The 21,181-nt window shown below is 41.2% G+C and overlaps 1 protein-coding gene across 1 annotated transcript in view; it reads right to left on the bottom strand.

Annotated features, from left to right (window-relative positions):
- The window catches only part of baz2a (bromodomain adjacent to zinc finger domain, 2A), a 30,888-nt gene that overhangs the window by 8,217 nt on the left and 1,490 nt on the right, over window positions 1-21,181 (bottom strand). Inside the window, exons 2-21 of the mRNA XM_084427334.1 lie at window positions 19,987-20,116; window positions 18,490-19,323; window positions 15,652-17,352; window positions 14,827-15,033; window positions 12,829-13,194; window positions 12,651-12,711; window positions 10,638-10,746; window positions 10,090-10,197; window positions 9,778-10,000; window positions 9,513-9,574; window positions 8,242-8,307; window positions 7,767-8,141; window positions 6,598-6,852; window positions 6,009-6,223; window positions 5,832-5,906; window positions 4,768-4,939; window positions 4,341-4,403; window positions 3,474-3,618; window positions 2,079-2,710; window positions 1,767-1,983 (exon numbers count right to left, since the gene is read on the bottom strand). Coding sequence (XP_084283460.1) covers window positions 1,767-1,983; window positions 2,079-2,710; window positions 3,474-3,618; window positions 4,341-4,403; window positions 4,768-4,939; window positions 5,832-5,906; window positions 6,009-6,223; window positions 6,598-6,852; window positions 7,767-8,141; window positions 8,242-8,307; window positions 9,513-9,574; window positions 9,778-10,000; window positions 10,090-10,197; window positions 10,638-10,746; window positions 12,651-12,711; window positions 12,829-13,194; window positions 14,827-15,033; window positions 15,652-17,352; window positions 18,490-19,323; window positions 19,987-20,116 — 6,016 coding nt within the window. The remainder of the gene's footprint in view (window positions 1-1,766; window positions 1,984-2,078; window positions 2,711-3,473; window positions 3,619-4,340; window positions 4,404-4,767; window positions 4,940-5,831; window positions 5,907-6,008; window positions 6,224-6,597; window positions 6,853-7,766; window positions 8,142-8,241; window positions 8,308-9,512; window positions 9,575-9,777; window positions 10,001-10,089; window positions 10,198-10,637; window positions 10,747-12,650; window positions 12,712-12,828; window positions 13,195-14,826; window positions 15,034-15,651; window positions 17,353-18,489; window positions 19,324-19,986; window positions 20,117-21,181) is intronic.

The raw sequence follows: 21,181 nt of genomic DNA, 5'->3' as shown, positions 1-21,181 counted from the left end.
ATGGCAATTCCTATGTTCACTATTTCAGAGAAAATTGGATGGTTAAGTTGGCAAGGCTTAGAAAAGCGCTTATGTAAGAGGCTTTCGCACCAGGCAGTTCTAGGAACTAACCACCAGGGTGATTCCCCGAGAGCTCATGGTTCCCTTAGGAACATTTTCCTGGTTGGATTCGCAACGCCAGTTGGAACTCTGAAGTGAAGTCAGCCGGGCTTGTTGCTGTGACATTTTGACGGCGCTGAGAACGCCTTAAAACACAGTGCTCGCATTCTCTGTGTTCATTACTGTACGATCCGTCTAACAGTCCTGTCTAATACATTATTAGATAGAACTGTTATACATAGAAAGTGGACAGTAATGAAAAGTTATTAAAGATGCCCATCTATCGCTTTACCATGTTCGTAGAGTTAATTTCTGGAGTAAATATATAGGCTATAATCCACGTCACTAACGTCACGGGTAGGGCTGGGCGATATGGCCAAAATTTCATATCCCGATATAGCTCATTTGATATCCCGATAACGATATACATAACGATATAGCAATTTTTCTGTTAATTCAGTTCATGAATAGTCTACCGTAAATCCTCTAATATTGGCCTGTATTCCATTACCGGCCGGGTCTCTAACATTGGCCGGTCTCGCTGTTGGCGGAGGTAAATAATTATTAGAACCAACGTTTTTCTGGGCAGGCCACAACATTATGCTTGTGATAGTAACATGCAAATACCACAGGGGGGCAATGTTTGCTAACGAATCCAAGCCATAGCTACGGTAGCCTGGTCATGTCAATCACTTCGCTCTTGACTCGCACGTGACGTGAGACTTCAGTCGGCTAACGTTGTTTACCATGGCAGCCGTGGAGCCAAAGAGGATTTTTGGCGAAAATCTATTTTTTAACCCCCTGGGTTCGACAATCGCGCCGGCGCGATAGGTTTTTTTTCTTATAAGTGCAAAAGAGATTCAAAATATTCTGTTGACTTTGAGCTTAATTACGGAGAGCGCGCGCTATTCAAATGCAAATAATCTGAGGCGATCCACGCAAACCTGTGAACACCCACAATCAGTTGGATATGTTCACTTTCACTTTCACCTCGTTTTCATTTCGAGGAGCAACGGATCCGGTTGAGGAATAGGTCAGTTCTATATTTGCTTTGTTCTAATCGCAATAGTGTCTGTACACGCAAAAAGACTGTTTAAATATGAATCGCGTTTCTCTCTCTCTCTGTGTGTGTGTGTGTGTGTGTGTGTGTGTGTGAATGAATGAATGCACAGATGCGCGCTGTTGTGGAGCTACTAACGGGTTGGGTTGGCTGGTCATCTAGTTGAGAATTAACTTACCCTGGTCTGAACCGCGTCTACTACCGTCTTCCTCCATGTTTGTTTATGTATTGCAGCGTGCATGGGCATGCCGTGAGGTTAATTCTGCCGTAAAACGCCTTATCGTGGCGTAAACGATAGAGCCTTATATAAAACGATAGACATTTTCTATCGTCCAGACGATATATTTCGTCATATCGCCCAGCCCTAGTCACGGGTAGTTCCTATAGTGCTGGTTTAGACCCTACTCTGAAGTAGGAGCTAAATTAGTTCCTCCAAAAGGAGTTCCTAGAACTAAAATCGTTCCTAGTTCCAGCGGTGCGAACACGCCGACATCCGGGAACTTCCGCCAATAGTTCTAGGCGCTATGAAAAGGTGCGAAAGCTACAAAAATCTACAAAAGCAGGATGGGCAAAACCGTCTTTCATCCGTTAACATCGCGACACTCACCTAACGGAATAGGCTTCACCGTCAGTTGAGTGAAGTACTTCAGTTCAACCTCCTGGAAGAGATTGGAGGGAGGTCTGCCGCGCCTCTTGGCCGTGCTGGATCGGGAGTGCACTCGGGACGGCCCGCTGCCTCTCCTGCGCCTCCTGCCGGCCCGGGGAGCTGGAGCTGGAGTGGAGCACACCTGAGGAGCCGGAAGAGGAGCAGCTTCCATCTGCACCTGAGGATGAGGAACACAGGGAGAAGCCATCAGAAGGAGAAGCCTTCAGCATTAGGGTATTCATTCACTTTTTCTGATATCATTGAAGTATGAACCTGTGTCGTGGTCGGCTGCAGTGGAGGTGCAGCGAGCGGGTCACAGCCGAGGGGTGCCGGAGTGTCTTTCGCGGGGGATGAAGTGGGTGCAGGGATGTTCTCGCACGGCTGCGCGAGAGACGCCTCGTCGCACGGCTCCTTAGGCAACAGGTTGAACCACTGGCCTTGTTTTTCTGCCTGCTCCCTCATACTGTCCTCCGGTTGGCTGTTATCCTCCCCCTGACCGGCTCCAGACGCTGCGATCGGCGTGCTGCCGTCCGCCTCGGTGTCCTGTGGCTCGAGAGAGGGCTGAGCGAGATCCTGCACGGGGGAGTTGAGGGCCGAATCTTCACCCGCTGATCTGCTGCTGCAGCGCCGTCGCCGCCGGCTCTTGGCGGTTCGAAGGTGGAGCTCCACTTCCGGCTTGATCTTGCGGGGGCGTCCCCGTCCTCTCGGGCTGCTCATCAGAGAGGCCTCGCCGGGGAGAGGATCCACCTCTGTGGGGGAACGCTGGGACGCTCGAGGAGAACAGGTGCCGAAACCCGGAGAGAGGGGAGGCTCAGCTTTAACTTCTACTTTAACCTCTGCTTTCACTGGGGTTATGACCTTCACATAAGTCACAGGCTCATCACTGACCGTCACTTCATCTGAAGCTGAACACAGGGAAGTAATAACTGGACATTAATGTGGGCAACAAGTAGGGCTGCACAAGAAATTAATATTTAACATTTTTTGTTTTTATTTATAACTAATTTTAACATTATTCTCTATACTGTTATACATTTATTAAGTTTATTATTATTACTATTACTTAAATGAACATTCAGAAAATTACTAATGTAACAAAATGTGAAATTATTATTATTATTATTATTATTATTATTCATAATAATAACAACAAATTAACATTCAGAGAATTACTAATTTACCATAATGTGAAATTATTATTATTATTATATTATTATTAAAAACCAAACTGACAACCATTCTGACAATTACTATTAGCCATATAATTAAATGTGTATTGTAATTCTAGTTATGTTAAAGATTTTTTTTATTATATTTTTCTAAAATAATATTCTTATTTTTCAGTGAAATATTACAATTGTAATATTTCATTTTTTTATTTTTACATGACAACTACTAATAAATACTAATTTTGGCCAAATGAGCTTGGCATTTCTTAGAATTTTGCCACTTAATGTCTGTAATGTTTTGTTCTGCATATGGTTTGCAATAAACAAAAATTGTTGATTTTTTGTGACTCCACATCAGACTATTACCTGAATGTACAGTATATGGCATTACATCAAGTACAGACTCTTAGGTGACCGTAAGTGTGGTGTTTAGGACATGGCCTATATTTCTAAGTGTGCGAGATACCAGACCAACTGCATGCTGGGAGTTTCCACTCACCCAAGATATCCTCGGCTCCCTCCACGAGGACACATCCCATATACGGCAGCAGCAAGTACCTGCGCCGGTACCGGTCCTGCCCGAGAGACACGGCTCGCATGGAATGCGACGACTGTAGCAGCTTCTTGCGGAAAAACACTTGCCGCTGAACACAGAAGAAAAGATTTACCAAAATTAAAAAAAAATACATATTTATTTTGACCTACTCAATAATAAGAGTTGGATTTTGACAGACTCAAAAGTTTTTATGAAAACTGCCTTATGTGAAACTGAGTTGTATACAAAAATTTCAATTGCGTAATTATTATATCTAAAAATCAAAAGCAGTTGAATATAATGAGTTGGGCTCTGTTGTTAATTTTAACCTTTAATAATACAGCAATGAACCAAATGAGAGGTTTCCCTGTATAGTTTACAGGATTAGTAGGGAGAGACTAATTCTTCATTTTTTCCTGAAGAAAATCAAACTATCGGCTCAGCACTGATATCGGCAGATATCATTCTGAATTATAGACTAATGGTACCAGCTGATAACTTTAGTATCGGTGCATATAGTGAAAATGTTAAATTCGTGACCAACATTTGAAACTTCTGGAATCACTAGGTCTAAAATAACTCATTTTAACCAAGCCTTTTTGGAGTAACTGTCAATTCTATTAATATTAATAGATTTTATTATGTGAATATACCAACTTCCCTCAATTGGTCTAACTTTACAATAATATACATGCTCTAAGTTTAATTTTAAAACAATTACAGGACAATTGTATACAGTAAAAAGTGTGTACATTGATGATGTGCAGAATACAATGATTTTTAAAACAACTCAAAAATGTCATTTTCAGAAGCTGAGATGATATATTTTACCTTGGTCAGTTTATCGATCTGACGCTCCAGCTCTGCAACACTGCAGGTATTAGGGCTCTCAATCTGTGAGGGAAAAAAAAAATGTACATTTTACGAAACAGTTAAACCATGGAATCGCTTTTACCTAAAATAGTTTTTTAGTTCTTGAAGGAACCACTGACGTTTAATATTTCACATTTCTCTGGTGCTGGTCATGGTAAACAAAGGTAAACAAGTCAAATATGCAATGAGGAAACCCTCAGCAAAACCCATGACATCATGGATGAACATGAATAAAAGCACAGCTCAGAAATTTAGCTAACCAGCCACGGTATACATAATTGACTGACATCTGACATGTAGTGCACTAAATAAATGATTTAAACCATCATTAAATCACAGACAATATTGCGATCGTCCTCCATAAGCACAGCTCTGGCATCAGTACCTCAGTGTTTTTGGGTTCCTCTTTGGCTTTGCGGCGACTCCCTCTCTCCAACACACAGTTCTCGTCGATGCTCTCGTCCTCGGCCACACCAACGCGAGAGCTGCGCCGGCGCTCCTCAAAGCACAGCTCCTCCTCTGGGCGGCCCGTCTTCCGCATCAGCGCAGCCTTCAGTCTGCTCAGACACACACACACAGACACACACACACACAGACACAGACACAGACACACACACACACACACACACACACACTTAGGAAAGATGAAGCCACAGAAGAGTCTTGTGGCTAGTTTCCACCGAGCGATACAGTACGATTCAGGGCGGTAAACCCTTGTATGCCGGAAAGTAGCGATCGACATCATTCTCACGCGGAAAAGAAAGTGACACAGTAAACAACAATAGGGGGACCTACAGCAGATTTTGTTCTACCTGGTACATTGTTGCACGCTGACATTGGGTTGCAAAGGTATTGTTTCAACTGCACCTCGTGTTGTAATTCCACGATTCTCTGTCAGCCAATCAACGTTCTGCAGCGAGTCTAGCTCCACCCTTTAGGTACCGGACTACTGTGCTAGGTACCCCAACGGAAGGGTCCCAAAAAAAGTGGTACAGTACGGTTTGATATTTTAGTACCATTCACAACTTCTGACAATCGAAACGGAAATAATTGCGTATTGTACTGTACCCACTCGGTGGAAAAGAGCCATTAGTCTGCTTTCACACTTGGTCCAACAAGTACTAACACCAGATGTTTATTTGTGTAGCTACATAGCAATTCAGAAAGAGAAGAAACTAGCATCGCCATCTTCAGCGTCGGGCATTTTGGGAAGGTCGTTAGCAAAGGGCACATGCAATGGTCACTGTGAAGAAGCCATTTTCAGGCGTGTTCACACTTGTAGTTCAGTTCTCTTGGACCGGACCAAAAAAGAAAATTATACATTAAGTCCTGGTTCGCTTAGCTTTCACAATGTCATTTTTAAGACCGAAGAACCAGATTACAGAAAACCGCTTTCACAGCAACCAAATTTGCACAAAAAGCTTTGATGATAAGATGCAAGGATCTTACTTGCGTAGTTTGCCTTCTATAATCCACTTGTTTTTCCTGTAGGTTGCCATATTCTCTAGCGTGTTATCAATCTCCCTGAAGAACAGAACAGTTGGAAAATGAAAATGTTTAAATATATAGATCAAGAAAACACTTGCAAATTATGATGATGATGATATGATTTGAATTCCTGCTGACCTGGTGACTATGTTGCTGCCATTGAGTTCCTCCACCAGGAAGGCCAGTATGGAGGCTTTGACATCGGTTTTGAGGGTCTGGAAGCTCTTCGTACGGAGACTGTTACACACCTCCAACTCAAAGCCATGGGCTTCCAGAAAGATCCGCAGCACTTCAGACACAGTGTTGTGGCTCAGCTCCAGATCCACCAGCTTCTCTCCCAGGATCTTCACAGACTGAGACACGAAAGAGAAACAAGCCAACCTTCATTAAATCACTGATCACTCAAACGCCTTAAATGTAGACCCAAACCCACATGACAAGTGTGATTATATATACACGACCAGTCAAATGTTTGGATCGGTACGATTTTTAATATTTGTGAGCAGAACAGACTTCTTTTAAAAACACGAAAATACAGAAGTTAATGTTGTGGATGTGGTTTTATGTTGCTTTTAAGTCTGTTTTCCATTAACTAAAATAATGAAACATTTAAAAGTTACCCAATTTATGTTTCTGATAAAAAGGATGCGTTATCAAAACATTTACAACTATTACAACTTGAAAGATAAATTGAATATACTGATATCACACTCAAAAGACGACAAACCTGGTAATACGAGGGCAGTCCAGGATCGTGCAGAGCGGCGTCCACCAGTTTAATGAGCAGATCCAGCAGCTCGCCCTGGCTCTTTCCCATGCCGAGGAGCCCTTCCTGCAGGGTGCTCAGGCTGGGAACATCCTTAGGCACCTGGAGGCCCAGAACCTTTCCGTAACCATGCAGGAACTCGACCACCCTTAAACAATTGGAGAAGGCCACACCGGAAAGCACCAGTCCTGGTATCCGTGACAGCGCTGGGAGGAGCTACAGATGAAGACACTCACACTTTAATTATCCAACATCCAGAGATGTACTCAACAATAAAGTGGGCTACTAGGGCTGTTAAAATGGCTGAAAAGCTCAATTCAAATTTCTTTCTTAAATATTTGCAAAATTTGAAATATATTCGAATTCTAAAGGCAATTAGAGGAAAAAAAGTACTGTATCGTCTCCTATGCCTACAAGAGGGCGCAAGCGAGCGCAATAAGCAAATATAAACCATTGCATCTTTTATTGAAATGAAATGACATTCACTTTTAAAAGTGCATTAACTTTTGAAACAATTGTTCTTTAATAAAATATAATTTCCTTAATGTGCATGCAAGGAAAATTAGGTTACAATAGTGCATAAAACTGTGTAAGTGGATCAGTAACCTGAGAAAACACTTCAGCAGACAGACTAATGTACTACATGAACACAAAATAAACATCTACATATTGTTCGTCAAAACCACCAGATGCTCAACTTGATCTGCAGCGAGTGCTTAGCGCTTTTGGTTGACAATGTTTTCAGCCGATGAAAACCCGCTCAGCTCTGACTGATGTGCCAGGTATGGTCAAGTATGTCATTGCACGATTTTTGCCACCGACTGAGAGTGTTTTCATCAGCAGGAAGCCTTTTTCTGACATTTTTCAAATTAACAACGCAGCCGCGCTGTATACTGTATATCCACTGTATACTGGATAAGCGAACAAAAACAAACCGGGTCAGTTACGTCGTCATTATCGTCGTGACACACCAAAAATTAAAATGCCCCGTTTTTGCATTCCAATGTGCAGATTTTTTTTTAATACGACAAAGTTTCCAGGTATGAGTGTAATGACATAAACCCAACAAATTCACAGCAAGTTCCATTTATCAACTGTGTGAATTTGCCAGGCAGGGAAAACGGGCTCACCGTATGATCAGGGAGACACATGTCCTCTGCAGGCTTCTTCATCTCCTCTAAGATCATCTGCTGCCTCTTCCTCTCCTCCATTCGTCTCTGAGCCTGTGCCCTCCTCTCCGCCTGCCTCTTCGCCGCCAGAGCAGCCTGCGCTTCTGCTTCGGCTTGGGCCTGGGCCTTGGCGAGAGCCTTGGCTTTGACGCGGGCCCTGGCCACTCTCTTGATGGGGCTGGCCTTCTCCGGATCCAACGGCTCTGGCTCTGCCGCTGGTACCGCCACCTTCCTCCTGCGCCCGGGCTTCTTGGGCCCCTCTGAGGCCGAAAGAGGGCTTTCCAATGCTGGAGACTGGCCGTCATCATCCTGTTCTTGCTCTTTGGCTTTCTCCAACTGCTCAAACACATCAGAAAACACAATCAGAGCTCTGAACACCAGGGTTTCAAGCTACTAAAAAGTATTATTTTGAGGTCAAATGTTTGACTTCACTTACTTTTGCTTTCCGTTTCTCCTGCCGGATCTTTTTATTCTTTGCATCCTCCTTTCTTTTCATTCTTGCCTGCATGAGACAAATCAGATGCTCAGTTTCAACAGATGAAAAAAAGCTTCATATATTCTGCAAAGTGAACTTGTTACAGTAAATAATAGGGCTGGGACAATATATCGACGCATTGTGAATAGAGAAATGATTCTGGATCAATTCCACTTTTTCCAAATGCATCGTGATTCTCACTCTCTGTCAGAATTGATTCTGAGTTTAGTTTTTAACAGCACATGGCACTGCGTGCTCTAGAAACTTACACACACCACTTGAACCTTCTATAAAATACTCATTCATAAAGGTTGAAGCGAATTACAAGGATGTTTGCAGTGGGCTGTTTGCATTAATCTCGCGTCATAAAATTATCATTCATACATTCTCAGAATCAGCCGAACGCACTATCGCTCTTCTTCGTGAGCATTTGAGTGTGCGGTCAAAAACTAGCCTAGAAACCAGAATCGATTTGCGATTAGGGCTGCACGATTTGGGGAAAATGTCATATTGCGATAATTGAGGTCAATATTGCGATATAATAAACAAATGGTTTCATGAGTCAACTTGCTTGGTTCTCAAGGAAAATAAATGCACACACAGATTAGTGATAATCTGCCTAAAGAAAAAAGTTCTTTAGTCAAGAGCAGTGAGTGTTTTCCTCTGTTCCCTTTGTTCTTTGATTAACTTTAGCGACAGATATAATTAGTGGCTACTGTGTACTGTCCCTTTAAGACCAGCCGCTGCTGTCAGAGACGCGGATCTCACACGCGCCTCATTCTCTCACGAGTCACAACTCTTCACGTTCATCATAAGACTACTCTTATGTTATGAAGATACTCGACAAAAAGACATTTTGGCATAATTGTGTGTGTTATTGTTCGTTCAAGCTCGAAAGAGAACTGTATTCTGGCATGCTGTTTTGTGCGCACGCACGATATTAGCGCGAGTCTTTCAGTGTCAGGAGGACATTCACAGGCAGCGCGTTCATTTTTTGTCTTATCGCGCATGAATGGTTTAAAAGCATTTGCATGAATAAGAGCGGGATCATGTAACACTAGCCAAAGGATGCCAAAAATTAACAGATGCTGCGTTAATTGCGTTAACAGCGCTAATTTGTTTATTTAATATAAAATCGCTGCACTATTTGCGATGCATTCGGAAACAATTGGAATCGATCCACGAATCGATATACTGTCCCAGCCCTTGTAAATAATGTGAATTCAGCTCACCTTTCTCTTCATTTTCTTCTTGATCTTGACCAGTTTTACTTTTTCATCCTCAGTGAGATCCACTGTAAAACAATTATCATCAACTGCTCGTTATAGTTGACAAACAGGCTGCAACTACAAAACGACTCAAATAAAAGGTTAAAAAGTTGAGTGCTTCTGTAACAAGTTTGTGTTATATTAATCAGACAATCCACCTTAAGCAACCTGAGGTTAGGCGTCTTGCTACATGCTTACAGGTTTTCCAGTTGAGAATATTCAGACTTACCCTTTTCCTCCAGTCTCTTCATGAGCCTGGCATCCACTTTGCTTAGCAGATCCTCCATCTTGGCCTTGGGAGGTCGGCCTGGTCGCCTACCTTGGGCTCCTTTGGCTCGGCGTCCACGAGGACGAGGCTCTTTGTCCGGATTTGGAGGACGACCACGTCTCCCTGTTATAGCCATGATCATGGAGGGCACTTCCTCATTGGCAAGGGGGAACCATTTCATACCCTGTAAAAGATTAAAGAGAAACGGCATGTCATGCAACAGTGTAACTGTCTTGGATTGCATGTAGCTCATGTAGACATCTTAACACACACCTCAGGTGTTTCCCGCTCCTCGTAGAAATCACCCACTGGCATGCGTGGACTGAAGCTGAAGTGCTCTCTTGAAACGCCCTCGAGACCATCCTGATGCCTCTTCAGAAACTGGAGAATGTAGGAGAGACCAAAGCAACTGGATGAAGACAAGCCTTTTTACCACTCATCGAAGTTACAGTGGTATTGCAGAAAGGGCTGCACGGTTATTTGAAACAAAAACCTAAATCGCGACATGGCTTAGTGTGATTATCAAATCGCATAGGCTGCAATTTACTTCAACAAGTATATACACTGTGTGTTTCAGAGTGAAGTGGCACTGTGTTCATTTACACGTGAGCAGCTCATGATCCGGTGTTTTCAGTATCTCAGTTCACAGTAAATGATGCTCGACAGCATTTCAGCCCTTCAAACAACACAGCAAACCTGAACTTTTTTAATGTGCATTTAAACTGCAAATCTAAATTTTTATCAGAAAACTACATTTTCCCAAAATTGTGAACCTAACTGTGGGTTATCATTTGAGTAATCGCTAGTATAACAGAACTCACCTTGATGACCTCAGGGAACTGCTTCATCCTCCGGCCACAGGGGCTGTAATACCACGTCTCCCCTTTGAGCCGGTCCTCAAGCCTCCTGACTCGAATCTCTCGCTTCCAGCTAGCAAATGTGAAACACAGCACATGAAACAGGATTGCCATACCCAGACCAATGCATTTCCAGCTGTTTGAAATTGCTGGATAAGCATTTTTTTTAACTATTTTGAGAGGATTGCTGGAGCTGATTTCTATTTGTATGTTAGCTACCATATATCCTTGGTTTTTAAACAAATGTTACCAGCAAGATAAGAAACAAAATTGTAATCCATTATCAGGGCTTGACAGTGCAAGCATTTCACTAGCATCTTCAACTAAAAACAGATGTTTGCAAAGTGTAAAATGTTTTTTAGGAGCACATGTGAGAATAAAAAAGAAGATCTTAATATTGCAGGTCTTAAATAACTTTGGGGCCGGAAAACAGGAGTCGCGATACAGCTTAATGTGATTATTAAACTTTAAATAATTGTGAGCGCTACATGCTTCAAAGTAAAAATGTGGCACTGTTGTGTATTCTAGTCTTCAGTTCACAATCAATGAAAATCTCATAATAACGCCCGACGATTGCTTATGATCTAATGCTGAATTACAGTACAGGTCAAAAGTTTGGAAACACTACATTTTTTTTTATATTTTTGAAAGAAGTCTCTAATGCTTATCAAGGCTGCGTTTATTTGATCAAAAATAAAGAAAATTATTACAACTTAAAATAATAGGTTTCTATTTGAATATACTTTAAAAAATAATTTATTCCTGTGATGCAAAGCTGAATTTTCAGCATCATTACTCCAGTCTTCAGTGTCACACATGTGACATCCAGTCTATCACATGATCCTTTAGAAATCATTCTAATATTCTTATTTATTATGAGTGTTGGAAACAGTTCTGCTGCCTAATATATTTGATGAATAAAAGGTTAAAAAGAACTGCATTTATTCAAAATAAAAAAATATTTTCTAATAATATAAATCTTCTTTACTATCACTTTTTCTCAATTTAACACATCCTTGCTGAATAAAAGTATTGATTTATTTCAAAAAAAGAAAGAAAAAAAATTACTGACCCCAAATTACTGACCAGTAGTGTATATTGTTGTTACAAAAGATTTCTATTTTTAAAAAATGTGCTTCTTTATTTTTTATTTTTTTTTACTTTTTATTCATCAAAGTATCCTAAAAAAGTATCACACGTTATGAAAAAATATTAAGCAGCAGAACTGTTTCCAACTTTGATAATGAATCATCATATTAGAATGATTTCTAAAGGATCATGTGATAGACTGGAGTAATGATCCTGAAAATTCAGCTTTGCATCACAGAAATAAATGATAATTTAAAGTATAATACATTGAAAACCAATTCTTTTAAATTGTAATAATATATCACAATATTACTTTTTTTTTCTGTAATTTTGATCAAATAAATGCAGGCTTGATGAGCAGAAGAAACTTCTTTCAAAAACATTAAAAATAGTAATGTTTCCAAACCTTTGACCTGTACTGTATGACAATGTTTACTTTATAGTGTTAATATTGTAATATGTTGTAGATGATTGCAAGAGCTCATACTTTATTTCCCTCATCTGTTTGAATGAGCAGATACAAGTGGAAGAGACACTTCAAAATTAGATTTCAAGTGCATTATATTAAAAAAAGAAAGAAAAAAGGCTGGATATTATTGGTATTTTGGTTACACACATTGTATCTGGCATTTAATGAATTCAGTATGAAGCAGAAATTTAAACTAGCTAAAAACCTAGCGTATATTTTTTTTATTCAAATAAATTAAATAATTTTCCCGTTTCCTCATATCCATTTAAGAAAAAACTAATTATTTGATCATTTATGTTTGCACCCCTAAAGTTCCTTATGCACTCCAAAAAAAGATGTAATTAGGAGCACATGGGCTCCTTGGGAGATAACAAGTGCCAAGCCCTGGTTGACGCTACTTTGGACATAGGACTGCTCACCCATGCTGCAAAGGAAACTGGACTTGCTCTTCAGTTGCAACCCTACGTCTTGGAGTGTCGCCTGTGACACACAAACAACAATTCAATATATTTTAACCTTAAGCGCCAGAAGTATGAGTACAAAATAGACTGACCACCACTTAAAAAGAACACATTTCAACCCCTAATATGTAGATACCTGCTGTGGAGCTGTTATCATCATCTTCAGCTTTTCCTTCTGCCAGCTCAGCTTTGGCTGGTTTGGAAGGCTTTGCCTCATTCACGCCTTCTTTCATCTTACGCTTCCAGATCCTCTTGGGCTGGACTAATGGGCTCCCATTATTGGTCAGGCTTGAGTCAAGGACAAGGGTCAGTGGATTATTTGGAAGGTAAAGCGGAGCATTTGAGGTATCAGTTGGGATGCTCTCCGGTTCCTTTGACTCTTTAGAGATTTTCCTCTTCTTCACTGCAGTCGATGTATTCTCCTCTGTTTTCTTTCTCCTTCTAGCCTTTGGGCCATCAGGTGTTAACTTCTGCTTCTTGATCTTGGCGTCAGGAGAGCCAACTGAAAATAATTGAGTAAGACATAATTGAGTAAGACACTATTTAGCATCTAACACAATTTTATCCATCTGACTCATTAAAGGGATTGTCCAAATTATGTCATGAATATTAAGTCATCATTTGGCATCGAGCTTTTTAAAGGAGAACTCCGGTCAATTTTAACATTGAGCTCATTTTTTTGTACATTTGGAGTGCTGTCAGTACAGAGAACAACGACAAAAATCGGTGTTGCCTACACTTGTTATCCTCGTTTTAAAATTTGCACCCTGTTGACTTCAATGGGGCAAGTTTTAAACCTGCTTTTAGCCTCTTAACATCCTTGATGTGTCATTACAAGTGCACAGGTCATGTGAGTGATTCCTTCAGAGTGAACGCAGGTGAATCTGACTGCAGTAGATGTGAAAGATATGAATAAAAATGATGTGTATTTACATCCTGTTTTCGGTCGAAGTCCACAGTAATCGATTGTCGAGTTCACGTACATAGGTTTAGTACCTATGATCACGCGCATGAACTCGACAATCGACTACTGTGGACTTCGACCGAAAACAGGATGTAAATACAGGTATGTGCGCTGGCTGAATAAACATCATTTTTTATATATTTCTTTCACATCTACTGCAGTCAGATTCACCCGCGTTCACTCCGGAGGAATCACTCACATGACCTGTGCACTTGTAATGACACATCAAGGATGTTAAGAGGCTAAAAGCAGGTTTAAAACTTGCCCCATTGAAGTCAACAGGGTGCAAATTTTAAAAAGAGGATAACACGGTGTAGGCAACACCGATTTTTGTCGTTGTTCTCTGTACTGACAGCACTCCAAATGTACAAAAAAATGAGCTCAATGTTAAAATTGACCGGAGTTCTCCTTTAAAAAAAAGATGCGAAAGTAGTAGTGCCGCAATTCATTCAGACTCTCCCAGAGAACGCAAACAAGTTGTGAAAAATCAAGATTAATGAAAACCTGACATGAAATGCAATCCATGTACTTTCTTCTCTGAGGTTAATTTTGTTTGTCGCAACTCGCAACAAAAAACGATTGCGTTCACACGTGTCAACCGTCATTCTGACTGTCATCTGACAAACGGAGCCCAGGTCCGGAGATATTCAGCTCAGTGAAGAAAGTACACGGATACTTTTTTGTTGTATATTTGCTCACATTTTTGTTAACTTTGATTTCTCACAACTTGTGTGCTTTGTCTTGGCGAATCGGAATTAACTGCGGCGCTAATAATAAAGTGTCACGAACGTGCACAGAAGATCCACGGCCAGGATTTTCATTAAATACATGACATTTTTGTTTGTTTTTCAACAAACCCAATCCATATACACCCAGAATACTTGGAATATATATGATACACATTGCCTGGGATCCTTCTATGATACTTTTGCGTCTTTTTTAAAGCTTAATGCTGGTCGCTATTCACTGCCATTATATAGACAAGCGCAAGCACAACTTTTTTTTAAATTCTCCTTTTGTGGTCTGAGAAAGAAAGAACGGCATACTGCATTAGAACAACACCAGGGTGAGTAAATGAGGACTTAATTCATATATTAGGGTGAACAGTCCCTTTAAAGAAATTTGTAAACCATTAACTATGCCAGCATGATAGTAAAGATGAACAATTACTTTCAGCAATAGCAACTGGCATCTTTGGGGTTCTAGGCTTCCGCGGCTTTTTTGTTGGCATGGCGATAAGTGCTTCAGATATATGTGTGGACGTCCCTTCAACAGAACCGCTTACAACCACTTGCAAAGCTTTAGAGGTCAAAGACAGCGCAGATCTTCGGTCACCTCCAGATAGGTCTGAAGTTTCAGGTCCAAGAATCTGATCACCTATGGGGAATAAAATGTGTAGCTTTTAATCCCTGGAAATCAAATATGTCCTTTTTTTAAACTTAAAACCCAAGCACCAGATCACAATATGTCCACCAAGCATTCAAATCACCATTTGCATGCTTACAACTTTCTTGCCTCAGACTTGTTAGAGTTCAAGCACACTTAAATGAGTATTACTATTCATTTTAATGAAAAATAATAGGGATGTATGATTTATCAGGTCAATATTGGGACCAAATTTAGTTAATTTATCATCTAATTGATCAATATTGGATTTGTAATTGTGCACATGCTCATTTTTTCTATTTTTACATTTATATTACCTTTCCTGTCATCTAACACTCTTAAAGTTAATAACATTTAGTTAACACGGCATTATAATGTACAGTATGAAAAATATATATTCGTCTTAGATTTGCAGTGATGCCTAAAAACAATTTAAAAGGTAGTTTTTAAGTGTTATTTTATCTAGACAAAATAGTTTTGAATTTTAATCTGTCAATAATCGGCCACAATATGAAAATAGTTTTCGGCTAAAGTTTGGTGCATCCCTTCTAAAAAAGGAAATGTATGTTATGGTTCAAAAATGCATTATTAGTGCATTGGGAATCTCACCTTTGATAGAGTGTGTAGAGGCATTAATAGACGGAGAAAGCAGGGAGGAGCAGTTTTGCGACGTGTTGTTTAAAGAGTCGTCCAGAAGAGACGTCTTCTCTTTGAGGGAAGTCTCTTCGGTGGAACTTGTAGAGGTCATGGAGCTGTTTAAGTTTTCTTCTTCACAAGAAGTCTCCAGCAAGTCCCTGGAGTCATCAAACATGGATCCTTCTGTAAACTTCGATTGGTCTCCCGTCTGGGAAAGACTATAAGAATTATCAAAAGTGTCCATCATAGAACTCCCATCCTCTGCTCTTGAGCTTTCAAGGTAGGTTGACTCAGCCAAGGACGGATAGTCTAGTGACGTGTCAGTGCCAAAAGTGTCATTTAAAGTGTCACTTTCTCCTTTCCTTGGGGTAGCCTGATCTTTGATACTATAAGAGTCTTTTCTGCCAACTGCCATAGTGTCTCTCTCAGGTTCCTTTGGAACAATAAAAGCCGGTTCAAGGTTTCTACCGTGAGTTTGGACCCTATGCATCTCAGATTGAGCCTCACTGTTGGACTCCTTTTTGGATGTGCCGATTATGACTCCAACTTTACTCTGGGAAACACAGGCCTCGTGTTTACCAGGCGTCTTCTGAGTAGAGTGTGATTCCCCAAAGTTGGACCGTACTACACCATGAGAACCCACCTGCCCTAGACTGTGAGACGAAACGTCCACATTTGCCACAATGTCTGAAGGTTGAGCCGCAGCGCCAACGAGGGAACGAGACACGTTTGGAGCAGGAGAAACATTGAGAGGTGCCGAGGATGCCTGAGAAGAAAAGCTAACAGCGGGAGATGGTGCAGATGAAGCCAGAGCGGCGACTTGAGGAGAACCAGAGACAACAGATGGAAGTGCAGAGACTGCTGGGAGAGAGATGTTATCGGTGGCAGATGTTGGAGTCGAGGAAGCAGCAGGATGTTTAGGACTCTGGCCTGTTAGAGGTGATGCCTCTTGGGGTCCTTTCAGTGGTGCCAATGCAGGAGGAGCGGAGACAACAGATGGAGACGCAGCTAAAGATAGAGGTGTTGGAGAGACCTGTGGACTTTTTGACCCCTGGGCCTCTGCCAGAGGAACTGTTTGAGGCGGCACAGGCACCGTTGGAGGATGCGTCAAGATCTTAGAAGAAAACACCATAGACTGGCTATGCGACACAGCAGGTGGAGCTCTGGAGCTCTTAGGAGAAGACATTGAAGGAGTTGTACTAAGTGTCCCATCAGCTGATGAAGGTGCAGAGAACTCAGGTCTTTGGCCTTGGACCGTCAGAGGTGGTGACGCGAGAGGGGAGGGCGGAGACACGGACACATTTGTTCCGACACCCAAAGCTGTAGATAAAGCAAATCCTGAAGATGAAGAATGTGAATTCTGCCCAGAAACAGGTCCAGAGACCGACTGATGAGGCAGGGTCAATGTTTTCCGAGGCGGACTAGCCAGTGGTGGAGGTGGTCCAGAGATGGGGGAAGAACTAAGCTCCTTTGCGGCAGCTCCCATCTCCTGGCGTTGTTTTGCAGGTTTCTCCAGGTCCACGGCTGGATGCTGCACACCCTGGTTATAGTCGGTAGAGGAAACAGGACCAGGGGACTTTACAGGAAAACCATCAGTCAACCGTTGGGGTACAGAGCTTCTCTCGACTCCATTGAAGCCTTTATCGGTTTCTTTAAAGGACTCATTCATATGAACTACAGACCACAAAAAAAAAAAAACACACACACAAACAGCTATTAGCAAGACATGTAAGAACACAAAATTGTTGAGACACGTAGCAACAATTCACAATCATTAGTGTATGATTGGAAATGCAACTAAAATTGGATTTTTAGGTCAGAGACATGGCCTGGAAAGTAGTGCACTATGCTGCTAATGCACAGCATCTGCACAGATTTCACTCCTTTACTCTTACTATTCTCCCATGTAATAAACGATCAGGCATTCGGTACACAGTGAATGAGTAAGCAGTTTCAAAATCAGCATATGCATCAATGTGGAAACTACAGTAATGCCTCTAACAGTTGTTGTCTCATGCTCCTTAAGTTCAGCAGAAGAGCAATTTAAATACACTGAATAGGCTACAAGGCCAAAGCAAGTATACAAGTAAAATAAATAAATAAAAGACAGATCATGCATCTTGATCTTCAATGGAAAGAGCAGTATTGTTGATTGTTTTATTGTATCTAGGTTGCATGCGTTCACGCAGTTTTTCATTTTCTGATGAGTGAGGCAGAATGTAGAACTGGGGCAAGACATTACCTGTTAACACACTATTAGTCAGTTTGAATCACTTCCTAATCTAAGAAGTCCATTAGCTTTGGTGAAAACAAGTCTGATTTGACCAATGTCACTTCAGTCAGAGGATAGAATTAGAATACCAGTGTTGGTGATATTAAAAGCCATTCAGGAAGTGCATTGCACCACCAACGTACAGGAAATTAGAACGAGCATGCATGATAAAAGCATGCTGCAATTTTTAGAATCACTTTACTTCACAAAATATTGTTTCCCTACAGCAGGGTTCCTCAAATCCGGCCCTGCAGAGTTTAGCTCCAACCCGGATCAAGCTAATCAAAGTCTTCAGGATCACTAGAAAATCACAAGCAGGAGAGTTTGAGCTAAACTCTGCAGGACAGACGCCCTCCAGGACAAGATTGGAAGAACCTTGCAAACAAGAGAAACAATCTTGTTTTGAAGAGTCTTTTTTAAAAGACCTCATAAAACATGCTAACTAAACAGTTAGCCAAAAAATTAAAACACAGTCAACAATGGTATTAAATTCATTTTTAATTAAGAGTTTTTTGCTATGCGGTGTGGCACTATCTCACCTTGCATCTCTTTGCTCTTAGGTGAACCACTGTCAGACATTGCAGAAGGGGACCTCATTGGGACCTGCAAGTGGTGGGGACTGCTTCTGCCTCCTCCACTACCCACGTGATGGTGCTGAGGGCTTCCTCGTGGAGGCGTAAAACTCTGCGTGGCGGGCGGTATCATCGGAGTCTGGGATTGAGACTGAGTCTGGGCCTGCGGTTGGGACTGGTGTGAAGGATGCTGGTAAAATGGCATTCCATTAGGCATCATGCCGTAATGTTGCTGCTGCTGCTGCTGCTGCTGTTGTTGTTGCGGCTGCTGGTGTTGAGGTGAGTGGTGGTGTGAATGATGTTGGAGATGATGTGTCGTTGCAGACTGGTGCTGCACGGCTGGAGGCTGCTGGTGATGCTGGGATGGAGGGATGCCAGGATGCCCCTGGTTGGGAAAAGTCCCATATATGCTGTGAGAGTTAAATCCCATGGACATCGAAGATCCCCCCTGCTGCTGCCCAGGATTACCCCTTGCCCAATACTGCGGCCCCGCACCAGGGGGCTGCCGGGACGATCCTATACTGCCGTTGACTTGGTACGGTCCATGCCCCTGGAAGTGGTGCTGAGGCTGCTGTGGTTGTATCCCCCCCTGGGAGGCTGGTTTCTGGTGCAACCCGTGGGGAGGGACAGGCCCCAATGCTGGGTTGTACTGAGACTGGCCCCACAGGTAGTCATATCCAATGCTGCCTGGGAGTAGACGGCTGCTCATCTGAGGATAAGAGGAAGAGGGAGGGTGGGCGCTGGGCTGGGAGCTCCCACCTGCAGTAGTGATGCCATTCACATTCATTTCGCCATTCAGATCTGTGTGATGAACAGCATCATTAATAAAGGCATCACATCATATAATTTATTAGCCTATTTACGGAAGATACTGGTTTAAAACTTCGGAATAAAAACAGATTTTTTAAGTCTCTTACGCTCACTGCATTTATTTGATCAAAAATACAATAAAACAGTAATTTTGTGAAATATGATCACAATATAAAAAACTGTTTTCTACTGTAATATATTTTAAAATGTAATTTATTCCTGTGATCAAAGCTGAAGTTTCAGCATCATTACTCTAGTCTTGAGAGCCATTTGTGACTCTGAACATTATCATAATGTTATATGATATGATCATAATATGATGATTTAATGCTCAAACATTTATTATTATTATTATCAACGTTGAAAACAGTTGTGCTGCTTCATATTTTTGTGTTAACCGTGACGATACACTACCATTCAAAAGTTTAGGGTCAGAAAAAAATTGAAATTAATACTTTTATTCAGCAAAGATGCACTAAATAGATCAAAAGAGACAGTAAAGACAATTATATTATTGCTAAAGACTTCTATTTCAAATAAATGCTGTTCTTTTGAGTGTTCTATTCATAAAAAAAAAAAAAACTGAAAATGTATCAGTGTCTCCACAAAAATATTAAGCAGTAAAACCGGTGTAAAAGCAGTGTAGAGGCTCACTTTTCCCTTGCTGGGGGAAGCTCATGGAGGACCCGTTAGTATAGAGAGAATCTCCTGAGGAATGCTTCAGTCCTGAGTTAACTGGCACAGAAGAGTGAGGCCCGTAGTTAAAATGGTTATTTGCTTCCATCTGTCGGAAGGGAAAAAAAAAATTTTTTAAACATATGTGGCATATTTTTAGTATTAAAATACTTTCTCCTATGTCACGTTCACACACAGAAAACTACAAGTAAGCCATTTGTCGGATGATTTCCCTAAAATGCGCAAACACTGTCTCTGCTTCTGAATATGCCTACTTCCCAGTGCTCCTTATGTCCAAGTTCATGATATTCATGGCTAAATTCGCTCCTCACCAAATGTAGTGCATACTTAGTATGTAATTTCGCATACTATGACTCTTTCAAACATAATTGCTCTACTTGAAGATTCAATACTGGCTTAACCAAACACTTAAGTTTAGGGCGGGACTTTCCATTGCTTCAACCAATGATAGACAGGCAGCAGAAAAAAATATTTAAGAAACCTGCTTGAAAACAGTCATTTCAGACATTAGTCATAGTAGACAGAGCTACAGGAATGCTCAATGTGTTGTACTATTGTTTACCTTGGTGTCTCATTCAACTGTCAAACCATTTACAAAAAATACATCTTTATCAAAAATTTCACTTTTGTCCTGTGAAAACCACACGCTTCACCTTAAATAGAACTTAAATCTAGAGAGTCATGGACAAATTAATTTAAATCTTCCAACTAACCAGACTCATAATTCATAATTTTACTAGTACCACAATCAGCATTTTAAACAATAGGCAGATCCCTATCTTTCTGTAGTAAAAAAAAAACAACCTCTAATTTAAACCCAAATAAAGAGCGTTTAATGTTTATGAACCAGAGTGGAACAGTGATAGGTGTTCAAACACCTAGTCATATACGGAATTTTTCAGAATTGAAGGCGCGTTCATAACGTTCTAATTGGATTTTCGCACACCGAACGTTCGGAACGCTTGGAACGCTTCAGCGCCGCGCAGGTAGACGGCAGCCCGGTGTACGGGGTTCTGAGACACAGCCAGTGAGCTCTGCTCTGGCGGACATCACAAATTTTGCTCTTCACATCTCAACATAAAATGTCGCAGATAAAGCCGATGAGATGCGTTAAATAACACACATCACACACACACACACAGATGCTGAACAC

This window comes from Rutilus rutilus, assembly GCF_951802725.1.
Source record: "Rutilus rutilus genome assembly, chromosome: 13".
In the NCBI taxonomy this organism is placed as follows: Eukaryota; Metazoa; Chordata; class Actinopteri; order Cypriniformes; family Leuciscidae; genus Rutilus; species Rutilus rutilus.
This window is presented reverse-complemented; position numbering and strand designations above follow the sequence as displayed.